The sequence below is a fragment of the Temnothorax longispinosus genome, chromosome 2 (genome assembly GCF_030848805.1).
Source record: "Temnothorax longispinosus isolate EJ_2023e chromosome 2, Tlon_JGU_v1, whole genome shotgun sequence".
Taxonomy (NCBI): Eukaryota; Metazoa; Arthropoda; class Insecta; order Hymenoptera; family Formicidae; genus Temnothorax; species Temnothorax longispinosus.
The window spans coordinates 8,505,798-8,517,858 of record NC_092359.1 but is presented as its reverse complement, the minus strand read 5'-3'; the positions used below and the strand labels follow the sequence as shown (position 1 = coordinate 8,517,858).

Genomic DNA, 12,061 nt, shown 5'->3' with positions numbered 1-12,061 from the left:
GGGGGAGAGGAGGAGGGGAAGGGAAGAGGGCATAAGCGGGCGATTAAAATATTTTATACATGTAAAGTATCCTATCTTTAGTACAGCAAATTCTGACGATAAGTTCTTTGATGAATAATGAGTCGATTTTTCTTTCCGACGGAGAGTGTATATACAGAAGCAAGTTTTATTCCCAACAGAGCGGAGCGCATTAGGTCAAGTAAAAAATCGTTAAAATATAATAAACCCTAAATCGAGAAACAAAGAAAAGGAAAAGATTTTGCTCAACGTCAACCGTTTATTTAATCTCACAAACTTACTCTCTAATTCGATGTACGATGTATATTACCGCGATTAAGTCCTGCCCTTAATATCTCCGTCAGACCTCACGACTCTCGCTGAAAGGATTTAATCCTTTGTCGCGATGAAAACCGCACGTCCACGCATCGGCGGAAGAACATATTAAACTTAAGCAAGGCCTTTCTGCGCGCGTATAAGCTCCATTCTGCAAAATATTCGGGAAATAACGGCAGATTGTACATACGTATGTACAGTGGATCGCACGGCGGAGGCGCGGAGGGAGAGTTAATGGCATGCCGGGACTAGTGTTGGGTCATTCCACTTGCACGGGTTGCATATAGGTTTACAGCGGTACCGGGGGATGATGGGTCTCGCCGCGCTGCAGGATATATAAGCCGCTTTATGTTTCTCCTCTCGCAAGCTACATCTGTAACGGTTGTCGCGCGAGTTCGGTGCCGATCGACGACGCGTATAGATACCGGATGCCAGCCCTTTTGTGAATTAAAGCGGATATCTTCCGCGACACTTTATCGATTGAACCACCCTGTGATTCTGTGCGAACGCGAAAACGCGTGCATAATTAACTCGCCGGGGTTCCGTCTCCTCCTCGACGACGTTCGTCATCGTGGACCCTCTCTCGTCCCCTATTAGCGCGCATCTATCTTTTACACAATCTGCAGACGCCCGTATAGTAGCGCGTCGAACGAAGCTCTCGCGTCAAATATTTCATATCAGAAAACAACGACCGCTTTTCGAAGCGGTGGAAAATTGGAAACCACAGCAAATAATTAACATAAAGATCGGGGGGGCAATAGAAGCGGCGCTGTACGTTACGCGATTACGATCTTTATTTCAAAAAATTGCCAACACAATTTCGCAAGTTCGTAATTTGGATTCTTTCGGTGAACGATTTCCAAGTTTTTCGCGAAAACTTTCCGATGTTAAATCGAGCCACCTCGTGGATATTTTTCGTTACGTGCGGTTTGTCGTCGTGCGGTTTCCACGCGCAACGCGAGGAGTAACGTTTACGTCAGGCCAGCCTTAAATTTGTACGACGGGGGTCTTTGCACGAGGCGCTCGCATGCCCGAAGTTTCGATGTGGTTCCCCGGTCGACGTGATGCTCGAACGGCTCGAACGATCGCGTGCTGATTGGACGGCATTTGCCGGGCTACTGTCGGGGTCCGCGCTCCCGCCTTGTGCAAGATCAAGAGTACGGAATACACTGATTGCAGGCTTGTAGCCCGGCGCCGCGGAGTTTTCCCTCGGCACCCCTGGTCCGTGTTTGCTGTCTGCTCGTGAAAGTTATCATCTCCTGAATGAAGTTTGCACTTTTCCGCGCACGTAAGGAGATCATCACGATCCCGAAGGGCAGAGGGCAGGAAGAGAGGCGGCGGCGGCCGGGCGAGCAGGGCGGGGGCTGTAATTTATGACATGAGGAATCGATGGTGACTCGACTGATTCGCGACTTACGCTTTGACGGGCTATTTTTAGATTTTTGTGTGTCGCCGATAAGACGCACGCCAGAATGCAATTAAGCGGAGGAACCGAGCGACGATAGCGATCTCGTATTGTAACTTATATATCTAAAATATACACATTGCTTTTATAGTTCTATTATTTTCGGGTGGAAAAATTGTTGCGGGGAACGGAGTTACAGATCGATCGTGTGTAAATATCTGATCGGCTCCATTGTGCTGACAATTTTATTACGTTTTTTATTATATGTACGCGATTTCTGTATACTCATAAGATATTTCTAGAAAAATAAGGATTGGTATCTTTCACGGGAGATGCTGTAAAAATTTATTTATTGTTTTTTCAAGATAGCAAAAATATCCTTATTATCCACATGTTTATGTGTTACCATGTTGTGTATATAATATATGACAATCAATAGTTTTTATCTTGAAAAAGAATATGATATTTTTAGACTTACAAAATAGAATGTCTTTAAATTATCTCGCGTGACGGACGATATCACGTTTCGATATTGCGAAGCTTGTAGAATGCAGATATAAGAGAATTTACTTGAATGGCGTCGCGACATCCAGAAGCCAGTCTTTTTTCTATGTCTGCCATTTTGCACAGTACATCGATAAATAACGGATCGGGAAAATCAACTGAAAAACATGCTTATTAGTAATAATGACAAATATTTCGTATGCATGTACCTAAAACACAATACGTACTTTTAACTATACACGAGTGGATCTCTGTCAATATATCTTGCAGCGCCAGTCCTTTGTCTAACTTCAACTTTTGAATCTCTGCGTAATATACATATTAAGGATTACATAATTCGGATATAGAGAGCTGAAATCTTTATTATATATTGTAAAAGGATACTCGTGTAGCATGTGTCGTAAGATTCATTTAGCAACCAGTTTACAATATTATTTATGTCAGCTGGTAACGGATGCCCAACACAATTATATACGTTCTCTTTGTTCACCGCACCGTAAGCAAACCATGTACTTTGAAGTACGCTTATCACTTTCCTCATATCACCGCCACTTAACGTCATTAATGCTTCCTTCCCGTCCTCCGTAACTTTTAAGCTGCAAAATTTTTCATTAGTCGAGGACCTCGAGACAAACGAGAGAATAGAGAATTACACACATGATTAAGAACTTCACTCACTTTTCCGCTTCAATAACGTGATTCAATCTTGGCATTATCTGCTCCGCCGCAAGAGGCAGGAACCTAAACCTGGTGCAGCGAGACTGCAAAGCTGGGATAATCTTGTTGAGATAGTTGCATATAATGCAGAAACGTACGTTATCCGTGTATTTCTCGATAACTGAAAATAATACCTTGATAGAGATATAAATATCTTATGACGCACACAAATATCGGGATAACGCTTACTTCTCCTAAGTGCATTCTGAGCGTCATTCGTCATCGCGTCGGCTTCGTCTAGGATAATTAATTTGAACGCAGATCTGTACATAGTACCCGTGCTGGCAAAACTCAGGATCTGGCCGCGCACTATACCTATGCCTCTGTCATCGGAAGCATTCAATTCCAGCACCTAAACACGGTGACGATTAAAACAACGAGCCACCGGCAAAGAGATGTGAAATTATTTCAGCGACAGGTACACAAACCATTGAATTGAATTGAGCTGGAGTATAGAGTTTACGAGCACACGCCAGGATAGTGCTGGTCTTTCCCGTCCCAGGTGGCCCGTACAGGAGGAGATGCGGCAGTTGATTCTCATCAATGTACTTGTTTACTGTAACGAGCAGTTCCTGCCTTATTATCGTATAATAAAACGCGCGCGTCAGCATGTTTGTTTACTCGAGTTGTTTACTTACTCGTCTTTATTATAGTCTCGTGGGAAATAAGCTCGTCCAGACTCTTGGGACGATACTTCTCGACCCTGAAATATAAGAAGGTTCTTATAGTCGGTGCTCGTTGACGCCTTGAGCGTTTCGTACTCACCATGGTAAATTCTGTTGTTCGTTGCTGGACGTCATTGTGTGTTATGAAATCCAGCCGGCTCACAATAATGCCACGAACGGAATCGTTTGAACGATTTGAAGGTTATGTCCTTGCCGCGCGTTTCGCCGGTTTCGCCATGGTGGCGATGACAGCTCCGTGGAGTTGCGCGACCAACACTTTGCCATGTGCTCCGAAAACGTGAAATCGGTCCGACACACGTCTACTTGCATTCGTGCGCAAATTTGATCTTCTCTCAACAGAATTACATTCACGAAAATCGATTGTTAGGTAACGTCGGTGGAAAGTATTTGTTTCCAAACTGCGAGAATTCTAACCTTCAACTGGATGTGGGAATCTTGCCACTTTCTTGCACAGAATCAGACTTTATTTGCTTTTAAATAAAACTTGATCCTACGTAGAGAAATAAAAATAATCGCTCTTTATTCTATATTTTCTTATATCTTCCAGCATTAATTGTGTACATAATCAAGTTTTTTCTTTTAAATATTTAAATAATAAAACTCACAGAGCGGAGAGCGATTATTTGTATTTCCTTTTTTTCATATGCAAAAGTAAGGACTTCTCTATCCACAGTGTGCAATAAAAGCATATATCCACAGTTAAGGATCAAGCCACTTGAATGTCCGTTTCACAGTTTTGTTCTTTTGATAGTGATGTACCCTGAATAACAACCTTTACGTTGTAATAAATAAATACGGCGTACTTTGCACGAAATTTAATCTCGCGGTAAACTCGGTCACAATCGATTGAACAGACAAAGTACCGAGGTCACTGAAAAACTGAGTAAATAAGGGACGGGTTAATCCAAGCGACTTGACCTAAAACGTTTTATTTTGTTTGGTAATCACGCAGGAAAACGCGATCCGCTCGTATGGGAGATGAGTATGGCTCACCGAGTTCTCCGAAGGTATCCCAGAACGACGATCAATCGTTCTCGCGAGGTGGCACAGAAATTTGATTACCTACTGGTGATGGACTTCGAGGCCACCTGCGAGAGACACGAGGTGCTCAAGCCGCAGGAGATAATCGAGATACCGTGCGCGGTGCTGTCCACCCACGACTGGCAGCTGAAGGACATGTTTCATACGTACGTGAGACCCAGAGTCCATCCCACCCTCACACCGTTCTGCACCGAATTGACCGGGATCATGCAGGAGACGGTGGACGATCAGCCTTACTTCGCGGATGTGTTCCCGAGGTTCTGCGAGTGGTTGACCAAGGGAGGATACTTGGATGAATCTGAAAGAAGCTCGTTCGTAACTTGCGGCAATTGGGACTTGAAAACCATGCTGCCGAGTCAGTGCGACTTGGATGGCATTGCTTTACCGGATCAGTTCAAGCAGTGGATAGACCTGAAGTACACGTTCTGCGAATCCGTCGGGTATTATCCGAAGGGCTTGAGGGACATGCTCGTGCGATTAAACCTTCCGCTGAAGGGACGTCTACATTCGGGCATCGACGACGTGAAAAATATGGTTTCGATAATACTAGCTTTAAAAGAGAGATACAACACGCAATTTAAGATTACCTCGTCGTTAACAACCTCTGCGATAAATTCAAGTAGTTACGAACATACTGGAGTAGCGAGGAGTGTAGCGAAAAAAAAACACGTGATAGTTTGTTAAAAATTAGTCTTGCATTAATAAAATATCACTTTTATAAAACTTTTCAATTACAATAATTATATAAATAAATATTCCGATTGTCGCAGATTTCCATCGTTATCGCCTCACGACGACTTTGATCAATACATCCTGTTTATTGTTCTCTGTATAAACCTCAAGTATAGCCTGCATATTACGTTCTATTCTCTGCGAACATTGTATTTTTAAAGGAAAGCTTTTCTTGCCGGGGAGTATTCCTTCCGCAGGAACGACGCTGAGGTAATCTGAATTTGACAGACTGGTCTGGAATGTCTCGGCCGTTTTGAAAAAACTAAAAATGGTTACGGTTGCTTCATTCTGTATCGGAGGATTAAGAATGATGGTAGACGGAGTTACAGTGAATTGATCTCCTTGCAATTCAGGACGTTGAGTTTCATGTTCTGTCGTAGTTCTGCGCAACAAAATATTATAAGTCATAAGAGATATGTATATATTAGAAGAAATATACAGAGATACGAATGAATAAAAAAAGTCTCTTACTGAGAGGCGAAGTAACTTGTTCCACCCGCTTCATCCATATGAGTGGTGTCGCTTATTAAAGACTGATACATCTCTGATTCATCAGTGTCATAATGTACAGCAAATAAAGTATCATCCGCGCACGATTCCACCGTGAGCATTATCTCGGATTGATGAACTCCGGTGCATAGATCGCTTAGATTTTGCTATTTAATTAAATACGCGTTGTTATTATTACGTAAACGGTAATGAGGATAAATAATTGTATGTATACTTACGATAGAATCTCGAATTGACGCTATAGCAGGATTTAGTTGTTCCCCGGGAAAAGTTTTACATATAGGATGCACAATATTCTTGAACGCCTCATTTTCATTCCTCGTTGATTCACCCGATTCTTTTATTTTGTTATACAATCTGAGAAAAAAGATATACATTTGCCAACGACGAAAATTAACGCCAATAAATATCTGTTTCAGTGGTTGCGTTCGAAAACTTCACTCGGGTGCACACCAGCGTCGTTCTATTCTAAATCCTTGTTCAACTTTTAGTAAATAACAAAGACAGAATGACGCAGTGTGCACCCGAGTAAAGGTTTTCGAACGCAGCCAGTATTTAGTGTATCTCTTACCTGCGTATTCGCCAGCGGGTCGGTTCATCACCATAGGTAACATTTATCGTTGCGACGTGCGACACTTCCGAACGTTGCAATAACGCGAAGTCTTCTTTCTTCGGATGAAATTGTATCGCTATTTGCTGAGATTCTTTAGAATCAAGAATCACTTCTTTTGGATTAACGTACCAACTAGAGTTCATTGTTGAACAAATAACTGAAATATGTGAATGCGTTTTCTTTACAATTCATGTAAAATATATGATATATAAAGAGAATAGAGGAGTTAGTTTAAACCTTTCGGTATAACTGTGATCTTGGCGAATGAACGTAAGTCGCCACTGTTATCCAATCTGATATTTGCACTCAAAGTTGTAGTTTCGGAGTTCAAATTCCCAAGCGACAACCACATTTTTCCACTCGCATCTTTAAATGTACCCGCGATTTTGACTTTGCTGCAGCCACCGTATCCGTACAAAGGTATCTGTCAAATTAAATCGTAAATATTCCCTCTCCAAATTAGTTAAAAAGTAAGTTAAAATATTTAGAAGGGGCATTAAATATACGCACTTTTTTGTACTGTTGAGAATCATTACTTTCTCTTGTATAATGCTTGATAGTAATTTTTCCAACTACTGGGCCTACGCAATACGGACTGAACACAACTGCGAGTGTCTTGATTTCTTGCCGTTGCATTGCCAGTACCATGCTTGTATTGATAGTCTGTTTATCTCCGAGAAACTATAATGTAGATGTTTATTAGTATAAGTTTCATAAACTCCTTTTTAGGTAACACGATATATATATATACACATTACACAATACCTTAAAACTCTTACTATCGTCACATATATCTATTTGAATTTTAATCTTGTTATTGCTCGTATTTCGAATTGTAAACTCCTTCATTTCGCTTTTACCCGTTTTTACGCTATTCCACGCTAGCTCAGCATGTGTAGCTCTGATTGGAATTATATTTCCTGCTACAGCTATACTGGATACCGTACTGATTGGTGAATTTCTATCGAAAGGTCCAGATCTATACATAAAGAGATTATTGCTTATTATTGTAGTAGTGGTCATTACATGCGTATAAACTTATAAACTTACCTATTAGAAGTTATACTTTGAGGTGACGTTGCTGGGCTTAGAGATACAACATTATTAGGCGTATGGCAACGCAGATAATTTTCTTTTTCTGACTCTAATGATCTTTGTTCGGTACTTATGATGTAGTGGTAAACATTGTTCCCGGCAACCAACTTAATCTTTGCATATCTGAAGAAATAACCATAAATAACTAAATAATGCGATAGGTAAATCAATTTCTAATTACAAATTGATCATCACCTTTCATCATCTGTACAATTTGCATCTAAAAATTGTGGCTTATATACAATTAAGAATGAACTTTTCTCTCCAGTTTGCAAGAATATATTATCTGGCTTTATAGAAAAATCTTGCGTCGTGTTTGGATTCCCCTCTATTGATACGATAGTAGCGGACACGTGGGTCGCCACATTTCCCGAGTTAAGGATATTCACCAATTTGCCTTGCTGTCTTGGAACAACTATAGGTATTTCTGTGTCGATAATTTGGATTTTACAAATACCTATTTGTGCGTAAAGAGGCACTTCTTTCCTGAGTAATACTGTGTCATCCTTGTATTGTACATATACAATCAATTTACTCTTCCAATGTTGTGGCTGTCTCTGCGGAGAATCTATTCAACAAAATTTTCTTATCTCCAACAGAAAAAACGTATGTATATAAAGAGTACATCCAATGTGAAAGAGATTTTTACCTGATGTAGATCGCGATTTTTTACAACTTATATTAGTGGTAAATTTCTCAAGTGGTTTAAGTACTAGGTGCGTTGGTTCATTAATACTGAATATTTTTGATGCATCCTACGATAATTAAAAGCATATTAAATAATTTTCAGTACATTAATTTAATTATACTTTAGTAGATTCATATCTCACAAGTAGCATAGAGAGCTTCACAGGCACATCAACGTTGCTTTTGTTATGAAGAGTTATAGGTAAAATTTTTGTTGTTTCCTCTGCAATATATTGAAAATCTAATTCCTGTTTGTCAGTAGGACATATGATGTCAAGTTCAAGTTGTTCCGGATTAACGCACACCATGTGTTTCATAGACCATTTTGATTTTGCTACCATGTCTGATAAATGTATATTTAATATTATAAATATTGGTTTGCACATTTTTGTTACTTTCACTTCAATCTGAAAGAAATAGTCCAGATTATCGATACAAATAAGATTCATTTTTAGCTGATTACCGAATTATACCTTTGTTGATTGGCATCCATTAGGGTTTATTAAATCATCTTCCGAAGGTATATTTAATTCAATACTTTGCGTATCTCCTACCACTTCAATTAGTTTAATGATATATGTAATCCATCTATCTCCATTGTTTACAAGTTCAACATTAATTTCATTCGTCACGCCAACAATGCAATTACATAATTTTTCTGTATTCTTGCCAAGAACAACATTCTCTGAAAAATTAAGGAAAAAAAAACATTGTTATATCTATCACAGAAAGAATAAATTAATAATTAAATAAATTATATTACTTGAATCAGACTGTATTTCCGTATTCGTGTTTATTGAGAGCGATGAACTTATCATATTATTAGAAATATCCTTTTTTCTTATCCCATCTTTACTTTGTATATTTAAATCACTGTAGCTTTCTTCATTATAATTCATTTTGTTCATTTTAAATGATATGTTGGATGCAGTCAATTTGTCACTGAATGGTAATGTGGGATTTCGTAAAGAAAACGTAAGATCTGATGTTGACGACACACCTATTTGTTAAAATTATATATTAAAATTTTAATCTAACCTTTTAAATATTAAAATTGAATATATCAATGTTAGATGTATCATAAATACATTGAAATTGAAATATCGTGCAATAAAATCAATTTAAAAAAATACCAAATATATTAAATGTTTCACAGAGGTCTTAATACATACCTAAATCTTGATTAAATGAAGATATCACATTTTTACTACATGCTTCCTCCTTTAATATTTTCTTTTTAGATACATTTGTGAAAGATTTAACATCCTTCCCATTTTTACTTGAAGGAACTCTCATACGCTCCTGCTTTGTATCAACAATTTCATTTGCAATCTCACTTTTTTTACTATCTAGTGATAATTTAGCTAAAACATTTTTTATATTGATGTTATCAAATTTGTTAGAAATAGGCAAATGGCATGTAGTGGACATCGCTAGGACGGATTTTTCATTGGAAGGCAAATTATAAGTTTCTTTTCTCGCATTGTCTTGTATTATTGAACTTTTCTTCTTTTTTTGTGCCATTAAAAGCTGATCAATCAATCGTCGTGGCGTCTCGCTATTAACATCTTGTAAAGTATTAACAATAGTGCTTAAACTTATGACACTATTTTCGTCTACGTCTCTTGTTGCATTAGGAATAAGCACATTCTCTTTCTCCGTCAGTTCCGTCGACAACGCTGTTGCTACAATATAGTCTCTTGTACACAAAGATTTAATTTAATTTAATTAAAAATTTAATTTAAAATTGTGTAATTACCATCTGCAATGATAGGCGACTCAACTAATGCTGGTAATTTGCCCGTTCTTACAGGAGTTTCCGAGACAAGACCAAAACTCGGTCTTACTTTATTACTTCCTAATATTCCTATATTATCAGACTTTCGTTCAAAGTATTGGCCTACCGATACCTTTCGTCCGGCACAAGACCTGTAATTCAGACATTACCTCATTACATGTATGCTATACAACATACGCATATACACACAAAAATATACATACTGCACCGATAGTTCTAGGTCTCCAATAATACCAGACAGAGAGCCAAAATCTGTTGTTTGTTTTTCTGGATTCGTGACTGGCATACAATACGTGCGATCTTGCAGCCAGCGAGCCTCATCAATCGACAACTGTTCGGCCATTTTTGAGCCAGATAGAAATTCTTCCTTATTCATTTCTGCCATCAACTCGTTATTAATTTGCGCTATATCGTTTTCGTTTAAGCCAATGCCATTAAAAGATCTGTTCACTGAAGGAAGTCCGTCAGCACTGCTGCTGATGCCAGACGAACGTGCTGTGATTTCGTTAGGTTCAAAATTAACCTGAAATTTACTTTTTCTCAAATATTCTGGTTTCGAAAAATCAGATTCGTAAATCATAGATACCTACACTAGCCGTGCTAACTTTATTTGTTGAGTGATGCATACATTCCTTGTCCAACTCAGATATATAAGTCCTAATTGGTAAAGTGAAGTTGCCAGTTATATTTTGCACATTGGCATTGTTTTCTTTGTTTGTGTCTAAAACAATTGTTCACCACAATTACCTTCATGCAATCATTTATGTGCTTACGTATCCTTGCTATACATCTTTTTTTTCTCTATTTACCTGTGGTTAAAGAAGAATTCTTTGTTTCGCTACACTTCCGAAGAAGCCTCCTGGCATACTCAAGCTCTAAATTGTCCTCCTCCGCACTTATGCTTGTGAGACCTGTCATCGATATCATGTTAATGCAATGCTGATAATACTGCTGCGTTAATCTGAAGGATCTTGGTTGGTCATACGTACCCGACATATTGTCAAGAAGACCTAACGAGGACCTATCATCTTTCTGCGAGTCATTCTCATTTGGTAAATCCTGCTTGTCCTTCGCCTCACTTGAATGCCGCCTGTCGCCGAATCTGCTCTCCATCCTGGAAGCAAAATATCTTCGAGAACCATCCCCGTAAATATTCTATCTAAAATCAACTACGGTCCACGTGATTCTCCAAGGACGAGAATGTTAGACAAGGAGGCGAATAATCGGTGGAACGAGCAAGGACGAGAACCGGTTCGCGAAGATCGACGCTCAAAAGGGAAAGGCCCTGACGCCTGTTGATTCGCGAAGGTGGGACTTTTTCTTTTGACAGACCGCCTGAGAGGAGGAACGTACGTGCTTTTTCTGCGAACGGTTGACGACGCCTGCGGCTGCGGCGTGTTCAGCACCGTGTCGTCCACGCCGTAATCCTTGGGCTTGATCGGCGTGAACATCGCAGGCTCCTTTGTCCCCGATCGCGAGGCGAACGGCGATCCAACGTGCACAATTCGTGGGAAGTGGGAAGGACGAGTCAGCGACCCTTCATTGTTCCGCAACTGCGCGAGTTCCCCGCGGACCGCGTGACGGGACCGATCAGCCGCAATCCCACTCCGGCCCTTTTAAACAATAACAGTCGATCGATTTTACAGTTCAAATTTGAAAAGTCTCGGAGGTCACCGACGATTGGACACGGACTTGAAGGCCGCGACGTAGTTTATCATCCCGCCGACGCCTTCTGTCAACTCGCCATCTGCTGGCGAACGTCGTCGCGGGAATTCGGCGGTAAAACAGAAGGTTTGTTCTTCTTTTGAAGAACTTTCTGAACTGCACGCACTGGGTGCAGCTTAAAATGAGACAGATATATATTACAGCTGTTGGAGAGAAAAGGAGAAAAGAGATGAAAGGTTACAAAAAGTTGTAAAAGAACAAAACGTAAAGCATAG

General features: G+C 39.7%; 3 protein-coding genes across 6 annotated transcripts; 1 reads left to right on the top strand and 2 right to left on the bottom strand.

The window, feature by feature from the left end:
• Positions 1 to 2,079: 2,079 nt before the first annotated feature.
• On the bottom strand, positions 2,080 to 3,862 carry Rfc3 (replication factor C subunit RfC3). Its single transcript, XM_071771405.1, has 8 exons — positions 3,725 to 3,862; positions 3,598 to 3,662; positions 3,388 to 3,515; positions 3,149 to 3,311; positions 2,921 to 3,080; positions 2,627 to 2,838; positions 2,470 to 2,547; positions 2,080 to 2,400 (listed from the first exon to the last, which is right to left on the bottom strand). The coding sequence occupies exons 1-8, from the start codon at positions 3,757 to 3,759 to the stop codon at positions 2,258 to 2,260; spliced, it is 984 nt and encodes a 327-aa protein (XP_071627506.1). The 5' UTR covers positions 3,760 to 3,862; the 3' UTR covers positions 2,080 to 2,257.
• Positions 3,711 to 5,385, top strand: LOC139808897 (ERI1 exoribonuclease 3). Of its 2 annotated transcripts, none has more exons than XM_071771409.1 (2): positions 3,711 to 3,728; positions 4,598 to 5,385. In XM_071771409.1, the coding sequence occupies exon 2, from the start codon at positions 4,624 to 4,626 to the stop codon at positions 5,368 to 5,370; it is 747 nt and encodes a 248-aa protein (XP_071627510.1). In that variant the 5' UTR covers positions 3,711 to 3,728; positions 4,598 to 4,623; the 3' UTR covers positions 5,371 to 5,385. The 2 variants fall into 2 exon arrangements, with proteins under 2 accessions (XP_071627510.1, XP_071627509.1); XM_071771408.1 differs by lacking the exon at positions 3,711 to 3,728 and adding an exon at positions 3,876 to 4,012.
• Positions 5,360 to 11,869, bottom strand: Spd-2 (spindle defective 2). Of its 3 annotated transcripts, none has more exons than XM_071771367.1 (20): positions 11,475 to 11,868; positions 11,111 to 11,235; positions 10,931 to 11,032; positions 10,712 to 10,842; positions 10,325 to 10,644; positions 10,083 to 10,252; positions 9,496 to 10,008; positions 9,087 to 9,323; positions 8,797 to 9,008; positions 8,467 to 8,730; positions 8,286 to 8,391; positions 7,832 to 8,204; positions 7,592 to 7,759; positions 7,307 to 7,520; positions 7,052 to 7,222; positions 6,779 to 6,965; positions 6,500 to 6,698; positions 6,147 to 6,285; positions 5,890 to 6,074; positions 5,360 to 5,800 (listed from the first exon to the last, which is right to left on the bottom strand). In XM_071771367.1, the coding sequence occupies exons 1-20, from the start codon at positions 11,570 to 11,572 to the stop codon at positions 5,467 to 5,469; spliced, it is 4,248 nt and encodes a 1,415-aa protein (XP_071627468.1). In that variant the 5' UTR covers positions 11,573 to 11,868; the 3' UTR covers positions 5,360 to 5,466. The 3 variants fall into 3 exon arrangements, with proteins under 3 accessions (XP_071627468.1, XP_071627467.1, XP_071627466.1); XM_071771366.1 differs by having other exon boundaries at positions 10,931 to 11,235; positions 11,475 to 11,734; positions 11,814 to 11,868; XM_071771365.1 differs by having other exon boundaries at positions 10,931 to 11,235; positions 11,475 to 11,869.
• Positions 11,870 to 12,061: the final 192 nt, after the last annotated feature.

Bases quoted from the DNA above. Each gene is read 5' to 3' on its own strand.
- Spd-2 (XM_071771365.1), bottom strand. From the start codon at position 11,572: ATGTTCACGCCGATCAAGCCCAAGGATTACGGCGTGGACGACACGGTG. The intron at 7,521-7,591 runs GTAAGTTTATAA...CTTTATGTATAG, and splicing joins CAAAGTATAACTTCTAATAG to ATCTGGACCTTTCGATAGAA. The intron at 6,966-7,051 runs GTGCGTATATTT...TTAATTTGACAG, and splicing joins ATTCTCAACAGTACAAAAAA to ATACCTTTGTACGGATACGG.
- Rfc3 (XM_071771405.1), bottom strand. From the start codon at position 3,759: ATGACGTCCAGCAACGAACAACAGAATTTACCATG. The intron at 3,663-3,724 runs GTGAGTACGAAA...CTTATATTTCAG, and splicing joins GAACAACAGAATTTACCATG to GGTCGAGAAGTATCGTCCCA. The intron at 2,401-2,469 runs GTACGTATTGTG...CATGTTTTTCAG, and splicing joins CCACTCGTGTATAGTTAAAA to TTGATTTTCCCGATCCGTTA.
- LOC139808897 (XM_071771409.1), top strand. From the start codon at position 4,624: ATGAGTATGGCTCACCGAGTTCTCCGAAGGTATCCCAGAACGACGATC.